The 27,271-nt window shown below is 42.4% G+C and overlaps 1 protein-coding gene across 1 annotated transcript; it reads left to right on the top strand.

Moving 5' to 3' along the window:
• The first annotated feature begins 133 nt into the window (after positions 1-133).
• On the top strand, positions 134-27,271 carry LOC126106293 (uncharacterized). Its single transcript, XM_049912513.1, has 6 exons — positions 134-267; positions 19,322-19,435; positions 21,328-21,556; positions 23,858-23,943; positions 24,206-24,362; positions 26,898-27,271. The coding sequence occupies exons 2-6, from the start codon at positions 19,361-19,363 to the stop codon at positions 26,972-26,974; spliced, it is 624 nt and encodes a 207-aa protein (XP_049768470.1). The 5' UTR covers positions 134-267; positions 19,322-19,360; the 3' UTR covers positions 26,975-27,271.

The following is a 27,271-nucleotide window of genomic DNA, read 5'->3' as shown; positions in this document are numbered from 1 at the left end:
CTGCCCAGCTAGCTGCGAGGTTGTGATCGGCGCTGAGCCAGTGGTTGTTCGCGTCGGTGACGTCACCTTCCGGGGCGGCCCTTCTACCTCCTCTCCCCACCTCCTTACCCCAGCCGCAGCAATCCACCCCACCCCGCCGTGCGCGCTTGTCGCGGCTGTTTTTATACTCCGGCCCGGCGCGGGCCGTTTCACAAGTGGAGCAGTCAGTGTGAGTAGAAGAGGAATTCGTGAGGCCCTGCTGGAATCTACAAGGAGTCTGCTGTCAAGGTGTGTTCCTCTGAGGACTGTTGGCGTCTTATTCGCAACTCTCTTTCTAGCGTGAATGTCGGTCTTTCAATAGTCTTTCGCGATGTGTTCGACTTCAACTATTTGGAAGGTTTGTTTGGCGTGTAAGGTGTTGACATCATACGCAGCGACGTTCCACCCTCTGCCATGCACCTCATGGTGGTTTGCAGAGTATAGATGGAGACCTTACGGTTAGCACACATTCGCAGATGGGTTGTGCTGTTCTTATCTCAGTAAGTCAAACAATGGACGCTCTTACATTCGTTTCCTAGTTCATTCGATATATTGTTGTTGTGTCTTCAGTCCTGAGACTGGTCCCTCTACGATTTTTACCCTCCACGCTGCCCTCCAATGCTAAATTTGTGATCCCTTGATGCCTCAGAACAACCGGTCTCTTCTTTTTGTCACGTTGTGCCACAAACTTCTCCCCAATCCTATTCTATACCTCCTCATTAGTTATGTGATCTACCCATCTAATCTTCAGCATTCTTCTGTAGCACCATGTTTCGAAAGCTTCTATTCTCTTCTTGTGCAAACTACTTATCGTCCATGTTTCACTTCCATACAAGGCTACACTCCATACAAATACTTTCAGAAACGACATCCTGACACTTAAATCTATACTCGATGTTAACAAATTTCTCTTCTTAAGAAACGCTTTCCTTGCCATTGCCAGTCTACATTTTATATCCTCCCTACTTCGACCATCATCAGTTACTTTGCTCCCCAAATAGCAAAACTCCTTTACTACTTTAAGTGTCTCATTTCCTAATCTAATCCCCGCACCATCACCCGATTTAATTCGACTACATTCCATTATCCTCGTTTCGCTTTTGTTGATGTTCGTCTTATACTCTCCTTTCAAGACACTGTCCATTCCGTTCAACTGCTCCTCCTTTGCTGTCTCTGACAGAATTACAATGTCATCGGCGAACCTCAAAGCTTTTATTTCTTCTCCATGGATTTTAATACCTACTTCGAATTTTTCTTTTGTTTCCTTTACTGCTTGCTCAATATACAGATTGACTAACATCATTCGAGATTATATATATTGGCTGGCTCTGAGCACTATGGGACTTAACATCTGAGGTCATCAGTCACTTAGAACTACTTAAACCTAACTAACCTAAGGACATCACACACATCCATGCCCGAGGCAGGATTCGAACCTGCGACCGTAGCAGTCGCGCGGTTCCGGACTGCAGCGCCTAAACCGCGTGGCCACCGCGGTCGGCTATATATATATATTACTCGTCAGAGACTTCTCCACTGCCTAATAAATGTTTTCCGAATTTACCTCGCAGTTTTAGTTTCTATGATGAAAATTGCGGCAGATATGACAAAGTGCGTTTAAACACGACACCAAAGTAAACATTAGGCTACGCTACGGTCAATTTATTATCAAATTTGTCATTCACATTTGCTGACTTCGGGAACTAGCAAATTATCACTTTCCCTACATATCCAAGATTTAGGACTAAGCTACAGACTAGCGTGTCACCACACTCAAGATTTCAATGACGCGCTCTTGCCCTCATCTCTTGAGAAATGTGTAGGACTTTGTCTCGTACTTGGCTGGTCGGTCGGTTCGACCACGTACGAGTGTTACAGAATTGCTCCGTAAGCTTCGGAAGAAGAGGATATTTTACCCAAACAATTCTGAGCAAGTTTAGACAACATCAATTTGCAACAGACTGCAAAACGAATTTAATGCCTCAGCTTTCATCTCGCTTTAGGACAAATTAAGCGTATAAGGCAATCGTTTCTCCTTTGTTCCATTTGCTAGGGGAACAGAAAAAGAAATAATTTAAAATGTGAAAATGTTTCAAAGTACCTTTCACCACTTCTTGTACAGAGTATGTGGATGAATCTGGGCACAGTTCGCTTTCAAAAATAATGAACCCTACTTCCAATACGGTGTTTAAAATTATACATATACAGATAGTGAACACGATGACGGTGAACGAGTCACTACGTATACAGTCGTAAACTTATCTTTCTCGGACGCGTTCTGCGTGAGACGTAGCGCCGGGGGTTAGATACACATACGGAAGTCAACATTGCGCCATGAATTCGTGTACGTCATTTGTCAGGTCGGATGATTCTCCTTCCCGCGGTAGGTACACCACGCCATATCGAGTACAGTCGAGTACGATAGGATTACTTCATACTGCGGCCAAGTGGCCGACGCACAGACTTTTTGGCGTATCTAACAGGCAAGTGTAACGCGCCAGTTGAGGATTACGTTGCGGCCACAGAAGGTAAACATCTACAAGAGTGCTCTGTAATTCACACTTACGTGTTTGCCATAGGATTCGCAGACACGCTTTTGAGACTTTCTTGACCGTTCTACACTCAAATAGCAACTGCAAAAAAAGTACATTTAAAGTTTTCCGTGCAAACTCTGATTTCTCGTGCTTTAAGCTGTTCAGTTCTCGCACGTAGCTGGCAGTCAACATCAGTAGGAAACATTGATTCCGCAACTGTGTTACCATATCTGACACCCCACCCCCACCCAACGTTTTCCATAGATGGCCCCCCTTCACCACTACGAAATGTGACCTTTGACAGAAATGACCAATCCATTCACACAAGTGAGACGATATTTCGTAGGCGCGCAATTTTATCAGATACCCCCGTGGGTACTACTAGCGTGAGACAGAAAGCGAGTGTTAGAAGCCTTCTCGAAATCGAGAAATACGAAATGAACGTGTGTTTACGACCAGACAATCAGACGTCATATTCCAGGTATGCTATTTGTAAACAGGTACAGAAGTAATAAATTGTAACGTCGTGCCCGAACAGTGAAAATGTAGTTATTGGTAATTTTTTCGTTATTTTATGGGGAGTGTTAGCGAGAAAGTTTCGAAAAGGTTTGAAATTATGTGTAAAGTTCGTTCATGTCGCTAAGTGCTCTCACTTCCAAAACCTGGGTGAATATAATCCGGGTATTTGGGCGTCGTGATCCACGCTTCCACAAATATATATATATATCAATACTAGTTTGTGTTAAAATCTTAAACTAACATTATACATCTTAATGAGCAGATTATGACATAATTTAAAATTTTTAAATTCGCCAATGAAGTATGTGAAATACTGAAAATAAATTTTTGTTACCGCTGGAAGTCATTAGGTAGGCAACCCGCAACTGACTTATCGTCTGTTCAGTAGTATAGGTTTTTGCCACGTTTCACATCAGTGGTATGTTTGTAGACTTCCCTAAAACATTAAGATAAATCTGTGCTTTTTAAGATTTCTGCGCAAATGCTTCGGTGTCGAACATGGTCACCACACATTTCGACGACGCACACGAACCGAAAAACCCCCGTGGGTACTACTAGCGTGAGACAGAAAGCGAGTGTCCAGTGAAGGACAGAGGCTTAAAGCAAGAACTGCACGGCTTAAAACTTAAAGGACAGTGAGTGGAAAAAAACGCTTAAGACTTTAAATGCTTGTTTTCAGCCTTCGTCGACCTATCATTCGTGTTACAACAACAAAAAATACGTAATCCAGAAGTAGGTCCTATTTCCAATGACGTTCCAACACCTTGCTGAATGTGCACAGTTAGTGGTGACCAATCGCGGAAAGTGTTTGTTTATACCTCCGCTGAACGTGCGTTGGTGGAAGTATAGCTCCAGGTGACTATTTCTGAACGCAAGCTTTCGCTGCTACCGCCACAGGACTCGCTGGCGAATAGTTCCCAGCTGCGGCGGGGGCGTGTGTTACTGAAGCGCCTTTCAAGAACGCTTCGGCGGCATGTGTGGATAGTCGAACGTGCCTAGCGGCCGCTACTTTCCTCTCGTTAGCCTTTCCACCGACGGCGCGTCGTTAGGCGACAAGGTAATCTCTCGTGTTTACGTCCGAGAGAGAGAGAGCCGAGTCGGAGATGTTCCAGTCGAGCACGCTCCAGGGTCACTAAGAGCAGAAAGCTGTCGCACGCTACTGGTGAAAAAGATCACTCCACTCAAGAATTTAACAAATTCTCGTTGTCTGGCGTTTGTCAAGTGCTGCTATGTTGCCACGTCGGTCTGTGTCTCAGTTCAGGCTAGCAAGCTGCCGACACAGGAGCAGAAGGCTTTACTGCCCGATAAGGTACGTGACGAAGGGTACTTCCGCTGCCACACTTCCTTGCCCCTGCCACGAGTGGCGCGTGGAGAAAAACGAGTCGATAAAACTCCATGTGATGATGATGATGTTTGGTTTGTGGGGCGCTCAACTGCGTGGTTATCAGCGCCCGAACAATTACCCAATCTTTGCTCAGTCCAATTTCGCCACTTTCCTGGATGATGATGAAATGATGAGGACAACACAAACACCCAGTCATCTCGAGGCAGGTGAAAATCCCTGACCCCGCCGGGAATCGAACCCGGGACCCCGTGCTCGGGAAGCGAGAACGCTACCGCGAGACCACGAGCGGCGGACAAAACTCCATGTGACATCTAATTTTCTACAGGTTGTCAAATCACCTTTCAGCCGTCTAGTTTCCGAACAGTTAGCTTATTTGGCTACCAGTTTCAGCGATTTACTATGCCATCTTCAGGCCCACTGAGCGACGTGTACATCTACATCTACATAGATATTCTGCAAATCACATTTAAGTGCCTGGCAGAGGGTTCATCGAACCAGTTTCACAATTCTCTACTATTCCACTCTCGTATAGCGCGTGGAGAAAACGAAGACCTATATTTTTCCGTGCAAGCTCTGAATTTTCTCAGTTTTTTTGTGGTGATCGTTCCTTCCTGCATAGGTCGGCGTCAACAAATATTTTCGCATTCAGAGGAGAAAGTTTGTGATTGCAGTTTCGTGAGAAGATTGCGTCGCAACGAAAAACGCCTTTGTTTTAATGATGTCCACCCCAAATCCTGTATCATTTCAGTGACACTCTCTCTCTCTCTCTCTCTCTCTCTCTCTCTCTCTCTCTCTCTCTCTCTCTCTCTCTCTTCCCCCCCCCCCCCCTCTTTCGCTATAATACAAAACGTGCTGCCCTTCTGTGGTGTGCGTACTGTAAGACCTTCGGTACACACGCCATCAGATTATTTGACTTCGCGCTCTAACGAAGTAAGCGAGTGTCTGCAATATGTCTCGTGGTCTTATCGTGGCGTGTTTATTTTCTGCCGTTAGGTCAGACGATAGAAATGTCAATTGCATGCTTAGAGTAGCAGATTGACGGTGACCAACTTTAAACAGAACTTGATTAATTTTCACACACATTTATTAAAATAACAAGCATAAACATTACGTAACTGGATTCTTTACAATTGACAATCTGAAGTTCCTTTGGTTTTGGTACGTTAATCTTATTCTCACATATCTCTGATACTTGACAAAGTGTCTATTCATTTATCTTCATGGCTATGTACAGGAATATGGTAATCTTATTAGGCACAGACTGAAACTTGACTATAGACTGGTACAGACTAATACAGACTGGTGCAGACAAATGCAGACTGACTAATCGGAGGTCTGTACACTCGTTATAATACCTCGCGCGTTCAGGTATCACTGCGCGAGTGTGATCCGCGAGGCTCGAATCCTGCCTCGGGCATGGATGTGTGTGATGTCCTTAGGTTAGTTAGGTTTAAGTAGTTCTAAGTTCTAGGGGACTGATGACCTCAGATATTAAGTCCCATTAGTGCTCAGAGCTATTTGAACCATTGCAATTCGGCATTCGTGCGATGACTGAAAGATGGAACAATTTCTGAGGACCGGTTTCAGCACTTCGGTACTTGGAGAGAAGGAAAAATAAGGGTTCGAGGTGATCAAACACCATAAGCTCGGGACTGGCACTTCTTAACGTCAGTTGCAGGCACACGGAATCCTGAAGTATTGTTTTGGCTGCAGGCTGCGCACCTGTGACCTTAGACAGGTTTCGCAACGAATAAGCTTCACTTTCCCCGTGGGAATGTCAAGGCGAAGTGTCGAATCCTATCCGTTACCTCGGTCGGACGACCACGTGGTATGCAAATTATTCAAATATGCGTCGACATACGTAACTCCAAAAGCCACTGTAGCGCGTGGCAGAGGGTCCATGGCACAAACATTACTGCGCGAGGGAGAAAAATAACTACTTTGTATTTACCGTGTCCAGCGGCCTGAATGAAGTTCGTGAATGGCGTTGTTTGTATACACGCAGACAAGGCAGCTTGTTTCAGTATTCTTATTTCTGGTACGGCCGGTATCGGTCACAAAAGATGAGTCAAAGACAAAGATATCAGTTAATAATTGGCAACCAATGCTGTACAATCGCAATAAGTCATGAAATGTTCAATTGAATCTTTCATTAGAACATGTTATGCATTTCGGGATTATACCCATCTTCAGACATCCGTTCCAAAAAAGTACAAAACATAAGTGAACAGCACACTCAACACGTCTCAACCTTACAGAAAATGAGATCTGCTCATATGAGTTACATACCACAAACTTAAACACCTTCCTAACCAACCAGGCGTACAAGGTATCAGTTGTTTGTCACGAACTGTCAAACACAGAAACACATTGCGCATGTCACTGCATAGAGGGAGGTTCAGAGTTTTATGTCTGCACAGATACTTTCCATACACTGAGCAGGAGCACCATCACCATGTGTTGCTCGAGAAGCATCGAAACGGTAATACATTTTATTCCGCACACGAACCAACAGGTCGCAGTTTATTGGCTCGATAGCTGCAACAATTTCATTTCAAGCTCTTGAAAGTACTGCCACAGGTGGGACGAAGCCTGTCTTACGTACTTCCACAGAAAAAAAATTCGCAGGCAGTGAGGTCTGGTAACCTGGGACGCCAAAAGCAACTGGCCACTTCCTGCAATCCAACGTCGTGGGGCGGTGTTGAGATAACGCCGCACCTAAAGGCCAAAGTGAGAAGAGGCGCGCCATCATGCATGAAAATGAAATCATTGGAATCTTACGCAAAAAAGAAACGTCCATAAGCTCTTTGAGCAGAAACGGCACAAAAGTCATTTTCGGTGAGTCTTTCATGTTTGACAACGCCGCCAGAATTTTGTGAACCCCAGATTCTTAGATTATAGCGATTTACTTTATCCGATAGAAAATGAAATGTCGATTCGTACATTCTGTTACGGTTACCGGGACGCAGCTGCTGCACCAACTGCAGCTTCTAAGGCTTCATATGCGGGCGTCGTTGCAGTCCAAGCCACACCGTTGCACAAGGAAGCAGAAATGCGTGACGTGTCCGTCTTGTGGGTTTCACAGGGCTTCGTGTGAACGCGTCTCGGATACGCTCGACATTGTCTTCAGACGTGCGTGGACGACCATCGCTCTTACCTTCGTTCATGCAACCAGCTTCCAACAATTTTGTATACCAGTCATAAATCTGCTTGTTCAGAGGCGGCTTCTGAGTGAATCGGAGGCCGAATGCAAGTTGCACCCGAACAGTGGTTCAAATGGCTGTCAGCACTATTGCACTTAACATCTGAGGTCATTAGTCCCCTAGAACTTAGAACTAATTAAACCTAACTAAGCTAAGGACATCACACACATGCATTCCCGAGGCAGGATTCGAACCTGCGACCGTAGCAGTTGCGCGGTTCCGGACTTCGCGCCTAGAACCGCTCGGCCACCGCGGCCGGCACCTGAACAGTGGATTGACTTCGCGCAAATTCCAACACACAAAATGATTTCTCATGTGGTGTACTCGCCATGTTGCTACGAACAAACAGCGCAGCAGTCTAAAAACTTCGAACGTTCCTGTATCCAATGGCACGCGCAATGTATTTCTATCTTCTATAGTTTGTCCATAATAACTGAAATCTATATTTTTGAATCATCTGGTACGCTCATCAACAGCGATACTGCAGGAGATAAAGGTTAAGATACAAAATACATTCTGTACGTATGCGACACGTTCGTGATTGAGTTTGGTATAATTTATTATTGTACCCGCATAGAATTCCCGTACATTTTTTCGGAACTTTTACTTTAATTTTTAATTGCTCTCTAGCACGTCCGCCTTGTTACGTTAGATGTAGCGTACGTTACAATAGGAGCGATATATTTTGTCGTCAGACATGGGTGTTTTTATTATTGGTTCTTTACTATTCGGCCTTTTCGCCACACATCCATCATATATGTGCACATTTAAGTAAAATATACACTGCTAGCTCAGTGAAGGTGGTGAACAGGTCACAAAAATTCAGTATGTGTAGATTCGAGTTCTACGGTACTAACAGAATAATTACTGCTAACATATCATAAACTCTACAATTATTTTTCGTTCATTGATGTTACAATTTGTTCTACGAAAAAACGCACTGACCTTACCGTGATTGTAAATTCATATTTATATCTTGCATTATGTGTGTGCATGTCGTTTTCTGTGGCTTGGCCGATTTGATGTGTGTACTAAGAAAAACGCACACGCACACGCACACGCACACGCACACGCACACGTCACCCACACAAGTCCCAAAAAACAAGGTCCACAGTATGCAAAATACAAATAATAAGCGTAAGATTGACCACGCAATACATCGTCTGTAATTAAAGCACGCTGTCTCATGTCTAAGAAGTAAAATGTGGCAAAAACCAATTAAAAAATAAAATTTCTGGAAAATCCACGGAATTTTGGTAAGGCGCAATATGCCCTAGGCAACCAACGCAATATTGTGAACGCGTTCCTGTAGCATACCGCGTTATGTTATACGTATCATCTGCAGGGCCGCTGAAGAAATAAACAAAGCAAGTTGGAAATTTGTGGTAAGTACTGTGGGACCAAACTGTTGAGGTCATCGGTCCATAGGCTTACGCACTACTTAATCTAACTTGAACCAACTTACGCTAAGGACAATACATACCCACGCCCGAGGGGAAAAAACAAGTTGGCTTGTGTATGTCCATACAATGTCATTCATCGACTGTGGGTTTTGTCATTCATTCTACGTAGGGGCCGTAATATCCATATCGTATTTTCATGATCCCTAAGCAATAGACGACGGGGTCAACAAGATTGTCAAGAATTTTTCTAACTTTTCACAACATGGTTCTGCGAGAATAATTTCCCTTGTCTTCAAAGTATCCCAATTGAGGTTCCTTCAGCACCTCGCTGACACTTTCGCGTGGACTGTGTGTAACGGTTCGATTCCCGGTTTGCGTGCCGTCACCCACCATACACGGCAATCTCTCGTTTTAAATGTACCTTAAAACTAGCGTGTTGTTCACCTGTAGAAATATCGCCGGTTATCGACGACGTTGGCAACGGCCTTGCCGCAGTGGATACACCGGTTCCCGTGAGATCACCGAAGATAAGCGCTGTCGGGCGTGGTCGGCACTTGGATGGGTGACCATCCAGTCCGTCATGCGCTGTTGCAATTTTTCGGGGTGCACTCAGCCTCGAGATGCCAGTTGAGGAGCTACTCGACCGAATAGTAGCGGCTTCGGTCAAGAATACCATCATAACGGCCGGGAGAGCGGTGTGCAGACCCCACGCCCCTCCTATCCGCATCCTCCACTAAGGATGACACGGCGGTCGGATGGTCCCTGTAGGCCATTCGTGGCCTGAAGACGGAGTGCTTTTTTTTTTATCGACGACGTTATTAGATTTGAATTAACGTTACTTGAACAGCCCATGGCGATTTTATTTTACAGCACCCGATGCGATGACAGTGGAAAATTGGTGTTCCAGTTTCCCCAGTCTATCGTACAAAGCGATGTAGCTCGCAGGAAGGAATATCTGATTGAAATCGCCTTAAGAAAATTCTTCACGTGCGTGTAATAACCGGACCTCTGCTTCACTCCCGTACGCAGCTACAGCTAATACCTACGTGGGAAGTGTGACCTTGAACGTGCTTGGATTATAAATCTCACCCAAAGAAACAGCGGTATGAGCTAATCGTCTGAAAACATGCCCGTCTCACCACATTTGCGAAATACCCTGTTCAAGGTCTAAGAGGGCAACTTTAGTAACGCGAAGAAACAAAATATCTGTATAATAGGACCAGAAAAACCGTATGTCACTTTCATGAGTTATTGCTATACTTCTCTCTGCTTGAAATAATTACTCTCCCAACAAAAACTGTCCGAGTGATCTGATAGTGTTGCACAGCTCTTCGGTCTTCAAACTGCGAGTGTGGGGCTTCAACGGAATGGTCAGAGAAAAGCGGAACTGAACGATACGCTCATCTGACTAAAACACTTTTTCCCATTCAACATCACTTTTGCATTCAAGCAGGCCAGTGTTAAACGCCTTACTAATTACATTTGCAACAGGAAGAAGTTGTGTGGAACTGCGAAAAAATATGCAAAATATACAAACTGAGTAGTCCATGCGCAAGATAGGCAACAGCAAGGATAACGTGAGGTTAGGAGCGCCGTGGTCCCGTGGTTACCGTGACCAGCTACGGAACGAGAGGTCCTTGGTTCAAGTCTTCCCTCGAGTGTAAATTTTATTTTATTTTCAGTTTATGTGACAAACTCTTATGTTTTCATCACTTTTTTGGGAGTGAATATCACATCCACAAGAAAATCTAAATCGGGCAAGGTAGAAGAATCTTTTTACCCATTCGCTAAGTGTGCAAGTTAGGTGGGTCGAAAACATATTCCTGTCATGTGACGCACATGCCGTCACCAGTGTCGTATAGAATATATCAGGCGTATTTTCCTGTGGAGGAATCCGTTGACCTATGACCTCGCGATCAAATGTTTTCGGTTCCCATTGGAGAGGCACGTCCTTTCGTCTACTAATCGCACGGTTTTGCGGTGCGGTCGCAAAACACACTAAACTTATTACAGTGCACAGAGACGTCAATGAACGAACGGACAGATCATAACTTTGTGAAAATAAAGAAAGTAAACTTTGACTCGAGGGAAGACTCGAACCACGGATCTCTCGTTCCGCAGCTGCTCACGCTAACTACGGGACCACGGCGCTCCTCGGTTTTATACAATCCTTGATCTTGCCTATCTTGCGCATGGACTACTCAGTTTGTATATTTTGCTTATTTTTTCATAGTTCCATACAACTTCTTCCTGTTTTCTCGATTGATCTGTGTTCAGTTTTTCAAGGCCTATCCACTGTGCCAATTTATAACTAAATCTGAGGGGGGTGCGATGGGGAGGTTCCCTTGTTAGGTTAAGAAATTTGATTATGAAGTCTAAAGAAATGATCGTGTGTAACTTTACTTGTGGTACACGGCACGTCACAACTTTTCCTCTACACTTTTGACAATATTCATGGGACTAATTCGCCTTCTGATACAATTGTACACTCTTTACATTATAATACACTACAAATATTGTCAAAGACGGTGTGCTACTGCAGTTGCACTATTCACACACCTAGGTTAAGTACTTGTTTGTGAAAGTAAAAGATGCCACCGATGGCACTAGCTGATGACAGGAGCGTTTTGCACGCGAGTGGGAACAACCACTGTTTTTAGGATGAGTGATTTACATTCTAAGCACATTTTCGTATCTCTGCGAACGTTCGAGGTCACGCACTTCCTTTGTTAGTCTGGCCAGAGCGCGAACTGAGATCCCAATTGACCCGCCCCCCTCTCGATGACATAAGTGCTCAAGAGCGCGGCACCCACGTCGAAAGAAGCGACGACCCACACGCCAGCACAGCTTTTTTTTTTCATCACGGACCACACGGAGAGTTGTCTCTGGGATATGGGAAGAAGTGAAATATTTGCACGAATTTTAATACAGTGAATTTACATTACTGTATTACAGTGCTAATGCTAATCAGTAGTTTTTATTTTATACATAATGGTTAGACTCTAGACATTCACCAGCAATGTAATGTGAATAGTCTTTCAGAAAATTAAGTGGTTTTCTGCTATTGGACTCCCACGAAATTTTCAGAAAAAAAGTATATACAGTTCCGGACAGTAAATGGCAGAACAACGCTGATAGATATGGACTTTGAAGAGAAGGCTGTTGCTAAGGCAGAATATTCAGAATTACTGGAAGTGCGTGCATTGGTGAGGAAATGAATTGGAAGAAACACACTGATGTGCTGAAACGTTTAGGTTTACCTACTTCTGCTGTTAGAGTTATTGCAAATTTTGGTGATAAACTTACCAGTAAATTAGCCTACTATGCCTATTTTCATTCATTGCTTTCATATGCCATCATAATTTGGGGTAATTCATCATAAAGAGCAAGGGAGCGTCGTCGACCTGCTCATCCAATTCCAGTGGCATACGTTGGAACGGAGGTGTTATTTGTCACACTGCTGTATACTGTCAAAATTCCGTGAGGGTACTTTCCTAGCAGAGTCAGCCAGTATATTTCTTCCCCCTACGTACAGTTCACGTAAAGACTGTAAACGTAAAATAAAGGTGGTTAGAGTAAACATGGAGGCATAACAACAATCATTCTCCGTGTGGACACTTCGCGACTGGAGGAGGAGGAAACGACACACATACACAAAGTACCCTCCGCCGCACACCGTAAGTTGTCTCCCGGAGTACAGGTGTAGATATTCACATTTTCGTCAGCCGCCCTGAACCAGAATCTTGGTTAGGAGCTGGTGTGTCCTCTTGCCTTTCTGAGACCCGACCGACTTCACCAGTCCAGGAGGCATCTTCAGACACGTAACTGTTATAGATGAAAGAAGCACCTAACGACAGAAAAAAACCCTGAGACTCGTCGGAGTTAAATATCAAGTCTGTAGGTAGGTAATACAGTATGTATCTAGCCACAGTATCATACTACCAAACTTAAGGGGGGGGGGGGGGATCGAAAGGTTTCCATTGGAGGGCATTGCTGCAGCGTATAAAGCAACGTAGCGCGACCCCGATGCAGGTACATAAGCACCGAAATGGAGACAGAGAATTAGTACGGCATTCATATCTTTCCAACGCGCTCGCGATAAATGCGTTGTTACCAAATGCGTCCAAAAAGGACCAACGTGCTGTAATTTCTTTTCTCGGCTGCTTAAGGAAAAACACCGTCAGACGTAAGTTGGAGAATGTGGAAAGGTGCGCCAAGGGTGGCATGATGTTGCACGTCCCCATATCGCAAATGTCGTAGCACAAAAGTTATGCCAACTGAAGTGGGAGATACTCGAGCGCCCGCCCTATATTCCTGATCTGTCCCCAACTGAGTATCATGCCTTCAGTCCCTTAAAAAAAAAGGTCGACGATTTCTGTCGGACGGAGACGTGCAGCAGGCAGCTACGGACTTTTCAGGCAGCAATATACGGTGTTTTACCAAACGTGTATCTTACGCCTGGTCCGTCGATAGGACGACTGCCTCAAAACTCGCGGCGAATTTGCCCGATTGGTACACCTATTTTGGACTGTACGACATTCGAACGGAAACTTTCTGATCACCCTTTATACACTACTGGCCATTAAAATTGCTACACCAAGAAGAAATGCAGATGATAAAGGAGTATTTATTGGACAAATACATTATACTAGAACGCACAGGTGATTACATTTTCACGCAATTTGGGTGCATAGATACTGAGAAATCAGTGCCCAGAACAACCACCTCTGGCCGTATTAACGGCCTTGATACGCCTGGGCATTGAGTCAAACAGAGCTTGGATGGCGTGTACAGGTACAGCTGCCTATGCAGCTTCAACACGATATCACAGTTCATCAAGAGCAGTGACTGGTGTATTGTGTCGAGCCAGTTGCTCGGGCACCATTGACCAGACGTTTTCAGTTGGTGAGAGATCTGGAGAATGTGCTGGCCAGCGCAGCAGTCGAACATTTTCTGTATCCAGAAAGGCCCGTACAGGACCTGCAACATGCAGTCATGCATTATCCTGCTGAAATGTAGGGTTTCGCAGGGATCGAATGAAGGGTAGAGGCACGGGTCGTAACACATCTGAAATGTAACGTCCACTGTTCAAAGTGCCGTCAGTGCGAACAAGAGGTGACAGAGACGTGTAACAAATGGCACCCCATACCATCACGCCGGGTGATACGCCAGTATGGCGACGACGGATACACGCTTCCAATGTGCGTTCACCGCGATGTCGCCAAACACGAATGCGACCATCATGATGCTGTAAACAGAACCTGGATTCATCCGAAAAAATGACGTTTTGCCATTCGTGCACCCAGGTTCGTCATTGAGTACACCATCGCAGGCGCTCCTGTCTGTGATGCAGCGTCAAGGGTAACCGCAGCCACGGTCTCCGAGCTGATAGTCCATGCTGCTGCAAACGTCGTCGAACTGTTAGTGCAGATGGTTGTTGTCTTGCAAATGTCCCCTTCTCTTGGCTCAGGGATCGAGACGTGGCTGCACGATCCGTTACAGCCATGTGGCTAAAATGCCTGTCATCTCGACTGCTAGTGATACGAGGCCGTAGGGATCCAGCACGGCGTTCCGTATTACCCTCCTGAGCCCACCGATTCCATACTCTGCTAACAATCATTGGATCTCGACCAACGCGAGAAGTAATGTCGCGTTACGATAAACCGCAATCGCGATAGGCTACAATCCGACCTTTATCCAAGTCGGAAAGGTGATGGTACGCATTTCTCCTCCTTACACGAGGCTTCACAACGACGTTTCACCAGGCAACGCCGGCCAACTGCTGTTTGTGTATGAGAAATTGGTTGGAAACTCCTCATGTCAGCACGTTGTAGGTGTCGCCACCGGCGCCAACCTTGTGTGAATGCTCTGCATGTCACAGCATCTTCTTCCTGTCGGTTAAATTTCGCGTCTGTAGCACGTCATCTTCGTGGTGTAGCAATTTTAATGGCCAGTAGTGTGTTACGATTCACATAATTTCTACAGGTCCGTTTTCCAGTAGTTGTAAAAGTTATAGAATTATCACTGTCAGTGATGCTTACTAACCGGTGGAAGGCCAGCGTCATAATTTAGTATATGTACTCTTGGCAATGCAAATGCGTGCTGGAGGATACGTGTGTTTGAAGCTGAATCGATAAAAATAAATTTATGTTGTAGTGAACATGCCCGCAGCCTGTATCCTGTAACTGCGCCGTTAATCAAACGCAAAACATACTTGAATGTTCTGGTGCAATAGTCCCCAGAAGCCTGCTTTCTTTCCGAATGCTACAGCTCGAGCGAAGCGGCCCAGAAGAACGCCTGGCGCGTATACTTGGCCGCCTGACAGCTCGACCCACATCAGCTCTGACGTCACGTCGTAATGACGTCACGCCGGAAGAAAGCGAGCCAGCCCGCGCCAACTGGGCGTGGCACAAGCCGTACTGCGCATGTGCCCTGAAACCGAACAGTTCAGTGGCTCTCTAGAGGAGACGGCTGCAGAACCAAGACCATCACAACATCACTACGAAACTGCCGTTGAAGCTAGGCACTCCGTCCGTCATTAGCATACGATATAGACCCTATAAGAATTCTCATTCCCACAACATACCGTCCGATGAAGCCGGAATTTTACGTACAACCAAATTGACGCCACAACATATCGTATGATGACCCATTCGCCAATGGTGCCGTGAGCTGCCATTTCCACATACCGCAATCATTCTATTGGCAATGTTTACAATATGCCGTCAACTGAATTCACGTGGGAGGTGAAAATTGTCACGGTAGAAATTACAGCAGTAACACTGCGACAAGAGCCCGAAAAGATATGTTTTTGTTCTTGTTTTGGTCTTCTGTCCGAAGACTGGTTTAATGCAGCTCTCCACGCTACTCAGTCCTACGTAAGCATTTTCAGTTGCGATTAACCACTGCAAACCCGCATGCATTTGAACCACTTAATGCGCTCATCCCTTGGCCTCCCCCTGCAATTTTTATCCTTCACACTTCCGTCCATCATTAAATGTCGATTCCTTCGTGTTGGCGCTGGCCAGAATGGCCGAGCGGTTCTAGGCGCTTCAGTCTGGAACCGCGCGACCGCTACAGTCGCAGGTTCGAATCGTGCCTCGGACATGGATGTGTGTGATGTCCTTAGGTTAGTTAGGTTTACGTAGTTGTAAGTTCTAGGGGTCTGATGACCTCAGCTGTTAAGTCCCATAGTGCTCAGAGCCATTTTTTTGAACCTTCGTGTTACAGAATATACCACATCAACCGATCCGTCTTTTTAGTCAAGTTGTGGCAATGGCAGCTCGTAAGTGTACGTTCTGGCTGTTCACACATTTTAAAATTCAGATATGATAGTGCGAAATAAATATGCAGTTGCTCTTATCACTTCAGCCACTGTCAATAGTACTAATAATAAAATAATAATTACAACATGCGTAACTTGTCTGAAAAAAGAAGAATAGGTTTTGTGGAATTTTGCTGTTTTGTACATAATTAAGTACACTTTATGGCAAGGACGAAATAATGTTTAAGCTTTCACTCTTCTCGGTTTCGCATTTCTGTGTAACTGGGAGTCTTCGTGCTTTTATTTGTCGGACAAATATACAAGATCCATAATATGTGTATTACTTACCAAATTAACTTCCAGGCTGAAAATCACATTCTAAAGTAGCACCCCCACAAGAACTTAGCTTGTTACACACTTCTTTGCTAAATGTTCAGTTGTAGTCATGCTTATTTTGTTTCGTACTTTCTCCGACTACAGATCTGGTATGGGTGGCCCCAATTCCTTTGCGCCCAACTTTTCCTGGTAATTTCCTTTTCTGCAAGCAGTTAAAACAGATTCAACAGTTCTGGTTGACGCTGCACAGGAAAGCCGATTCCTGCACAGTGAACAACCAACAAAGGTCATTTGACGAGAATACAGATAAGGATCTCAGAGCCATAAAGGCCAAAAGCACATCGTCCTCGACCCGACATTTAAGTGAATATCAGAGAAACCAGTGAGACAGGATTTCGTGAATTTTCATGTATACGATGAGGGCCTAAGCATAGATAAACCTGACACACCATATGATCAATAAACAGACTTCAGAAGTATCAATAAATGCCACAGTCTCAGAATCGACAATGATGTGCTCCGTGGTTCTCAGTGACTCAAACGGATTACTGTATGACAAAATCCAGACCTTCGTATATTATCTCATTCAGAATCCCACAAAATAGAAAAATCTATCATTAAAACTACAACACTATATCCGAGGAATACGCTAATGTCTAGCGGGATTTATGCCAATCCACTGGGATAAAAGTCTGCTACAGCGTGCTACCACCTAGACGCACTGACGTGAACTTGTTGTTGAGTAGTAAGAGCTAGCCGTGCACGCCGTGAATCGTGCACATTGTCCATCAAATCCGCATGTATTGGGCCGGTAAGGCAATTACGTCACGCCAGTCGCGCCTGCGCAGAAGCTCCTTTATAGGGGCACAAGCCGAGGTGTGCTCGCGAACCTGATGCCAAGTATCACCGATTCTAGAGGAGCCATGTAGCACAGCGCAACAGATACGGTGAACATCTGAACAGCATTCAAAGAAAAATAACCAATAAATCTGCAAGGAGTCAAAAGTTAGGGTGTTCACGTGCACAACGGCCGCCACTGATTTGTTGTATACATCCTTATCCTTAATTCGATTCAGTACTTAGTTATCAGGCCAATCCAGCTAATCTTCCACTTTCTTCTGGAATACCACATTTTAAAAGCCTCTACTCTGTCAGAAGTATTCATGTCTACATTTCACTTCCTTACAGTACTACACTTTAAACAAATACCAGGCGGTTATCATTAAAGTGCAGCCACTCACGCAGGTCCAATGTAGGCTGTAATTACTGTATGGCAGCGAAACCTGGTAGGTGTTTCAGTGCATTAATGTGGAACACATTCACGCTGGAAAAAGAATTAATTCTGGCAATGGCTACAAGGAACAATCGGGGGCTGTGCAACATCTCTTCAAAATCTTTGGTTGTGTAAGTGGTGGTTAATAATAAAATCAACTTTACACCTTTCTCAATTGTTTCAGCTTTTCAGCCCATGTCCCATTCCTGATGCATTACATATGGAAACATTTCTGTATGTCTTTCATTCATTCATTCACAGTGCCAGATTTGCATCTAATTCTTTTCCAGTGTAAATCCATTCTGCATTAACATATTAGAATAACTACTACGTTCCACTGCCAAGCGATAATTATAGCCCACATTGAACCTCTCTGAATAGCTGCACTTCAGTTATAACCACCTGCTACCTTCAAATGACGTAACACTCATATATTAACAAATTTCTTTTTTCGGGAATGTTTTGGCCAGTCTGCACTTCATATCCACTCTGTCTTCGCCATTATCACACATTTTGCTGCCCCAATAAGAACTCCTCTACTACTTTCATGTCCCATTTCTTAATATAATTTCTTCAGTATTGCCTGATTTAATTGAAATTTATTCCATTATCATTGCTAAACTTTTGTTGAAATTCATCTTTAAACATTATGCTCAACTACAACACAGTCCCTTGCTGTTTCTGGAGATGTAACAGAAAATGTAAATGCCAAGTCCAAAATCAGAGAAGACACAAAAAATAAATGGTAATCAAAGACACTAACAATCATGAAGGCTAATTTTTTTACTTGACAAAATGCTTCAAGCATGTCAAGAAAGACAGAACTTCACTCATTCTGTCATTAAGTAGAAAGGACAACATATAACCCTAGTTGATATATCACCCTAATTGAAATTTTTGTTCTGTTAGCCTGCAAAAAGATCGCTTGTGATTCCAATATTCAGATGCTGAAGTATAGTTATGAGCAGATTCTGCTGTGGCTACCAATAAATGAAACACCAGTTCTGAATGCTATGTTTTTGCAAGACAGGGAGGCAAGCTGGTCGTATATAGAATTTGTGCAGCAACCAGTGACAGCTGATTTACTCCAGCCAGCCTGAGGTGGGTTTTTAAGTGACTGTCACACTCATTTGGACAAATGATGGGCTGGTTCCCAACTGCATTTAGATACACTAGAGGAAAGTGCAGATAATTTTTCTTTCTGGTGTTGGGTACACAAAGGAGGCAGTTACTTATGCTCACACACACATCACAAATCTCAACCAGAGAAATACAAATAATTGATTAATAACAGTAAGGATAAGCAGAAAGCAAAGAATGTGTGTAGTATAAAGTGTTGCCAATGAGAACTATGTATTTCGACATTTAATTTCTGGATATGCTTCGAGCTTCTGCATGGAATTTGACCATCATCCCTTTGTTACAGAGCTACGTTCCCATCAGAAAACCAGAAAGAGTTGAAGACATGGCAGTTCTCAACCAGTGTTGCTGTGGGTGCTCCCTGAAGACGGGCACCATCATCATTGCTGTCTTGTATGTGGTGAGTACACAGGGGAAAGAAAGACATCATCATAGTAATTAGAGTAATGTGGCTTCCTTGCATTGACTACTGCACCTGACTGCTGTACTTCACTACTGCCCTTTCCCAGTGCCAAATGATTTTCTTTTAAGCTGTCTGCTTTTCCACTGGTTTGATGCAACTTTGCCTAACCTTCACACCTCTACCTAGTTCTTACCACATGCAACATACTCCATAGCATTTTTACATATTCAAGTCCTTTTTCTACAAGCCTATTTTCCCCTCCGCAGCTCCTTCCACTTCCAGTTAAACTATTCCCGGATGCCGTAGCAGATATTCCATCAACCAGTCCCTTCTTCTGTTTAGGTCCTTTCATACACTTCTTTTACTACATGTTCTACTTAGAACATGCTTATTCATTGGAAATGTTTGCCCACAGAGTTTCTGACATTCTTCAATAGCACTCCATTTCAGATGACTGCAATTTCTTCTCCTTCATCATTTTCTCCTAATTCTTCGGAATTACAGCGGTCCAAAAAATTCAAATGGTTCAAATGGCTCTGAGCACTATGGGACTTAACATCTATGGTCATCAGTCCCCTAGAACTTAGAACTACTTAAACCTAACTAACCTAAGGACAGCACACAACACCCAGCCATCACGAGGCAGAGAAAATCCCTGACCCTGCCGGGAATCGAACCCGGGAACCCGGGCGTGGGAAGCGAGAACGCTACCGCACGACCACGAGATGCGGGCTACAGCGGTCCATGTTTCATTTCTCCATAATGCAGCATCCCAGATGTACACTTCAAGGAACTGATTTCCCACTTCCATATCATCAAATCTTGTCAACAGAGCTTTTTAAAGAAACTTATTAGCCTATGCCAGCATTCACTGTTGCCTTCCTTGTTTCAGCCATTCTGTGTGACCTTCTGTGCTACAGGGAAGTATATCACTTCTGCTACACTTTAGCACCCCATATTTGGTGTTCAGAAAGTAACTATTCACCTTTGACCTTCCTTTGTTAACCCCCACATTGTGTTCTGCAAAAGTTTACTGTCTGTGCCTTTCCACAGCAACCCTAAGTTGTTCTTACATCCACACAGAAAGGTTACATTGTCTGTGAACTATAACACTGGCAAATGTTCTCCTTGGGCATTTACACATGCTCAAAGTCTGTCCAATACTGGTAACTTACAACTGTATGGGAGATGCACATTCACCTAAAGGGCATCACAGTATTTGGACTTTACTGGGAATGTGTGGAGTATGGGTATATGCTTCTCCACATGGCAAAAGAAGGTATATTATAGCTGGGAGCACTATTCGCAGTTTTCAAGTTCAAATTCCATGACATTACAGCCATAAAAACCTAAGACTGCTTCAGCTGTGGAGCACTGTCTTAGAAATATAAACTAAATCTTTTCTTGCCTTATGTACAATAACATCACCATGAAATATCCCACAGCATAATGGCTCATATCTTAGGCACTTAAAGCATGATTCTCGTCTTTTCCCATAATTTTTGAGATGAGAATATTGGTATTCAGTTCTTTATACCACCTTGAAAATACTTCCTGATCAGTAACCTATATGAAGAGTTGAATACTGTTGTTTGTGGAATACTCAAAGAAAATTCGAAACCATATTGTTAACCAGGTGCTTGTCTTTCCCTTCATTCGTTTTGCTGCACACGCCCACAGGCAACCTTCTGAACCTAAGGGGTGACTGTGTCTCCATTTCTACTTTCAGCAAAGATACAAACTATTCTGTATGGCACCTATTTAATTCTGAACAAAAAGGCTGATCACTAAGGAGCTAGACTATGACTCTGTATAAAATTGTCAATTATAATGTACCAACCATAACCTGGAACCAAATGAGTGCAAATGTATTTCTTTTTCCATTGCAGATTGCGAGCCTCGTGCAGATTGCAACAACAGCGAACAGTTTGCACACACATCAGTATGTTGATGAAGATCTAAATTATGCCATAGATAACTTTAACAGCCTTGTACATACAGATATTGAGAAGCAACTTAGAGATACAGCTGAGAAATTAGACAACGATTTTGGACTGAAGGGCAGTGATGGCAGTTTGACCAGGACAGTGAATAAAGCGCTACCCTACAAGACTAAAGGTGAGGAATGTGGAGTTAGCATACCGCATAACTTAATATCTGTGGTTCTCCTGGCTTCCAGAGTGAAAGCTGTTAGCATTTAACATAACTGCCGTTTCAGATATCTCTCACACAACTTTCATTCAGTAATTCCTTACAATAATGATTTTCTTTTTTAAAATTATTATCAAAAAAAGTCCTGCAATGAATATAATTACAGATAAACATACAAAGAGAGATTTTAAAGCTCAAAATACTGACTTACAAAATATTGAAGATCACCAGTAATAAAATCCTGAGTATACTCCTGTTATGGACTTTGACTAAAATATCCTTAAACTAGAAGTCATTTTTTAGTTTCTGTGTAGCTATGCAGTCTAACCATGTTTTTCACGATGATTTCCTGTGTACATAATCCTTGAAGAAGCAGAACAGAGCACTGTGGATGTATTAATCTTGTACCACTGCTCCGTACTTGTCAATCGTGCGAGGAACTGTCATCACTATATCTCTAATGAAGTAACGTCACATCATTCTTCATTTTCTGTACTGATAAATTAAATATCAAACTCAGGATCACTACAGCCATCCTTTTTTGAAAGCACTGTCTCACTAAAGGAAAGTGCGCATTTTGTTGTAGAGTATCAGAAACTGCACACAGTGAAGACGATATGTAGTGGCAACTACCTCAACCAAAATGTGGCAGCCAGACTATAAATGTAGGACCAGATGGCCTCTAGTGGCCAGACACTTAGTATCAGTGTTGAAACAGATGTAGGAGATTTCTTTTTTTATTTTTACATCCATTCCTAAGCTACCAGAGTACTCATGATTTTAAGTTTCTATCAAAATAATAAAATTGAGATAATTTGGGATTTTATGTTAAGGGGCTCATTCATAATACCTTATTCAATGTCTGATTCAATGCATGACAAGTTTTTTCATACCAGATGGGCTAAAAACATGATTTGTATTATGTTTGTAGACAAAAATCATGGCTAGCTACCTTACTGCATTCCTTTTATTAATGGACTGCAGTACTCCATGAAGTCACATTAGAAGAATAATCAAACTTATCTCTGAGTAACAGGCACAAACAGCACATGGTGATATATCAACGGTGTTTTGAAATGCAGTGCATTGAATTTTATTCAGACACATGGGGATGTTGGCGTATTTAAACTGCCTGCTTCATGTAAAACCAGTCTTCAGAATTCTGAAGTTACCACTGACAAAATGCAAGAAGCAAAAGGTGATATACAACTTGCACGCACGCCACACTCCAGTTAGAAGTATTGAAGGACATGAAATGAAGACAGTAATTGCAGAAAGACAGAGTGATTGTAGTCTATCCCATAATTTATTCAATATGTACAATGACAGGCAAGTTCAGGAAACAAAGAATAAATTTGAAAAAAGCAGTTAAAGTTCAGGAAGAATAAACAAAATAATTTAGATTCACTGATGACATTCTATCAAAGGTACAAAAAAACTTGCAAACTAAGTTGAATGGGATGGATAGTGTCTGGTAGCAGGTTGCAATATGGACAACAATATAATTAAAAAAAGGATGATGGAATGTAGTTGAACTAAATCACGTGATACTGCAGGAATTAGATTAGGGAGTAAGATGCAGAAAGAGTTCAAGCTGGACAATTATTGTGACAGTGGAAGTATTTCTTTGGAATGTGGCCTTACATAGAAATGAGACTACACAACACAGGAAAGAGGAGAGCAAAAGCTTTTGAAATGGGGTGTTAAAGAAGAATGCTGAAGATTAGATGACTGGAACTAATGAAGTAGTACTGAATCTAACCAAGGGGTAGGTTGATAGGATGGATCATGATGCAAAGAGATAGTTAATTTGGAAGTGGAAGGTATTGGAGGGATGAAAATTGCAGAGGGAGGCCAATGCTGAATAGTGAAACAGATGTAGGTTTAAGTAGCTATGCAGACATGAAGAGAATTACATAGGTAGGGTAATACGAGAATTGCATCACACTTCCTTCTTTCACAGAAATACAAACCATTATTCTAAGGGTTAATTACAAACAACAGGCACCCCAGTGGAAATACAATTATAATTATAGAGCTAATACAATAAGTGAGTTATAACCAGAAACAGTTATGGGCTCATATGTGTGAACAAGCTTATGTAGTGCCAACAGTTACCAGACCACCCCTTGTTATTACATGTCATGACAGTGTTGGCAGAATTCAGATATACTACAATTACTGATTTTTGTAGTGATTCCTTCATTGCCTTTTGTATTAATATCCCACTTATGAGAAACACAACTAATAATTTTCATGCTGTTTCAGTTACTAAGACGCAGCTAATAGTAACACTCGTGTTTGCTATTATCCAGGCTATCTGTGGCATACTTCTCCTCTTCGGAGCCATTCAGGTAAGTCTCTTACTGCACACACACTATTCATCAGAAACAGAACAAAATTTCTTTTTGAAACTTTTTGCTCCATTCCTGCTGCTTGTAATCTGATTTTGGTAAAAAAGCATGTTTTCTCAGTTCTTTGAAATAATTCTTTTTTATTCATCATGTCTGAGGAGATTTGTTTTCAACATGACAGATATATAGTTCTCCCAAAATAACACATATTAAGGAAGCAAATTTTTTACCAGTAATGTCAGCTTTTTCTTTTATATTTCAGGAAAAGGCTGGCATGCTACTTCCATGGGTGGTTGTGGAAACCCTGGTGGTCATAGCATCAACTGTCGTAGGCATTATCACATGCATTGCTCTCATCGCAGTGGCTGAAACTGCTACTGCTGGCTTTATTGCAGTTGTTTTTGTCGTCCTCTATGTGTGTAAGTATACCATTATTATAGAGACTGGTGCTATAGTTGCTTGTCTGTGGTACTAGAAACATCACAGGAAGCAATTTTCACAATGTATGTTAGACTAATTCAATCAGTTTAATACAAATACGTTTTACTTCCCAATTCTAAAAGTGTAAAGTGACTGGTGGCACAGTAACTCTGCTTCTTCTTCACACAGTGACACTGCATAATTCTCCGTATTGTTACTATTATTATTATTATTATTATTATTATTATTATTATTATTATTATTATTATTATTATTATTATTATTATTATTATTGTAGGGTGAGAGCTGACCACCAAAGAAGTAACCCCTCCCTTCCTTATCTCTCGCTCTCTCTCTCTCTCTCTCTCTCTCTCTCTCTCTCTCTCTCTGTGTGTGTGTCTGTATTTAGTTTTCATTACTTGTGCCTGGTTTTGTTGGCCCTTTCCTTTATGATCTGTGATTGATACAATGTACTGTCAAAAAGCATTACTTAATTTTTGAGACCGGGTGATACGTGGAGCCTTTTGAAATGTTTCTAATTTTGTTCAGTTCACCTACTAGAATTTTAACAGCAACATACAGATCTACAATTTGGCAACAGTGGGTTGTCGTGGTATCAAGAGCTGCCTCAAAAGGTAGTTGCCACTCTGATTTCTGTGCTCAATTTTTTAAAATTCTGTTCCATTATGTAAGGATGAGATCTATCGTAGCTCTTATTATGACCCAAATATTCCAAATCTTTAAAGAAAAAAGCAACTTGGTGCAAAAAATTACACACATTGCTATAAATAACCCTGTAGCAGAAACCAGTTACGAATGGCAGACAGTAAAGATTATATACAAGGAACCACTCAGAAATTAACACAGAGGCAATGGCTGTATTTGCGGAAAAAAATTTCAAGTGTAGAAATTTCAATGACATTCCACAAGTTACAAATTGAACAGACACAAAAAAGAATCTAACCAAGTGTTATAAATGAAATGGTATATTGCAAAGGAAACTTGGTAAACAAATCAAGAAAGAAATAAAGTTGATTTCACAGTGTGATAACAAAAATGGAGCTAATTTGCAGTGGCATGCTATTTAGGTGTGAGAGAACAGATCACTGCAAAAAATGCTGCAATATCAATTTCAAGAGAGATGATTAAAAAACTCCGTATTTGTTAATGAATGAAGGAATATAGGTAGAGTGGAAGATGCCCACTGCTGCCATGGATGATGATGTGACTTGCTTATTAGCACGTAAACAAATTTACTCAGGAGAATGACTTTTTATATCTACATGTTTCCAAAAATAGCACTTCAGTTGTGCACTTATTTATGCACATATAACATAAAATAACTGATACCAGTCATGTTAACTCTGTGCATTACCCCCTTCACTACATAGTTCAGCATCAACAATAAAATTTGATGAATGGGCAATCTTGAACTGAATCACAACATTGAATGTTTTTGAAGGGAGGTCAGCCACTAGACCTGGGGTGTGAAGCATTTTTCAACACTTTAGAAGATGAATGGCAGTGGTGCAATACTGACTTTTAAATCATTTTCTTGAAAGAGAAATGCCTGATTAGACTAAAATTTTTCTTTTCCTTTCCCTGTGGGCAGGGAGCGGAGGGGAGGGGGAGGGGTGGTTCTTGTGAGCACACCCTCCCCTCTTCTCCCCCCCCTCCCCTCCCCTCCCCTCCGGCTATGGATGCCATTCACGTAGAAGAATGTTGGGCCTAGGAAACTGGCCATTTATGACATAAGTTAAAGTGTCACTGGCACATACGTAACTGATATATTTTCAAGACTAATACATACTAAAAACAGTAAGCTTAAAGACTTATTTTCATGTTTACTTCAGTTCTTTGACAGGGATTAAATATGTAAAATAAAGATTACAGAAAATAATTATCCTTCAAACAAAAAAAGGTTAGATGAGTTGATGAAAAATTTCTTCCTCTTGGGCTTTCCAAAATTTCTTGCTTGCTGAACAAACATGACATATTTGTAGCAGTATTACGTCAAACTGTGAAATCTAATGAGTACATGCTTGAAATTACATCACTGTGATCATATATTGATCAGCCCTTCATGTTATAAGGTGTTACATTTGCTATTGTTATGGAAACTGAGAACAAAAAGCAGCACGTGTGATGGACAGGTAGTGAAATACCTGTACATTGTTCTCATATGAAATGAGTCCACTATGAGTGACAGGTAACACATGCATCAAGAAAGTTGTAGCTCGAACTATAGTCAGGCACGGTCTTTGGAACACAATATTATGGCCTGAGTTATGTTCAGGCTTGGTTGTCAAAGAGTAAAATTTATCTTTCATAAGTGTTAAGTAATGTACTGTCAGTGTATTGTTAATACAGCATAGAGGTTAGGCTTCTACAGTTTCTTGAAGAAAGTTCCACTTTACTTCAACTTAAACAAAATGCTTAATTTTCTCATATCTGGACACTCTTGACTTGTTTGCAGTAGTACAACATGATTTGATTTGCGTGTAATCTTACATTCTCACACTTTTCTGTTTCAGTGCTCAGTGTGTACTTCCTGCTGGTTGTGTACAGCTACTACCAGACCCTCCGTGAGAACCCACGCCGATATGTTTGAAGATCTGCTATTCTGGCAGGCAGACAGAGGATGGTGTGTGCACCTTTGTAACTGAGATGGATGCAGTTGGGGGAGTTTGTCACCATCACTTCTGCAAAATGTGTTGCTGGTGAAATTGCTTCAAACTCTCAGGTTTATTCTTGTGTGCATCATTGGTTTTGACAGTGCATCTGGAATCCAGATGCAACATTCATTACGCACAGTGTTTACATTTCATCAGCTGTACACCTCAGCCTCAACTTGCTATTTCCATTTACACAAAGAGAGAATTTTATAAATAATTCCAGAGACCGTTGA

Source organism: Schistocerca cancellata, chromosome 10, assembly GCF_023864275.1.
Source record: "Schistocerca cancellata isolate TAMUIC-IGC-003103 chromosome 10, iqSchCanc2.1, whole genome shotgun sequence".
In the NCBI taxonomy this organism is placed as follows: domain Eukaryota; kingdom Metazoa; phylum Arthropoda; class Insecta; order Orthoptera; family Acrididae; genus Schistocerca; species Schistocerca cancellata.
The sequence above is the reverse complement of the archived record's forward strand: the minus strand, read 5'-3'. Positions and strand labels throughout refer to the sequence as shown.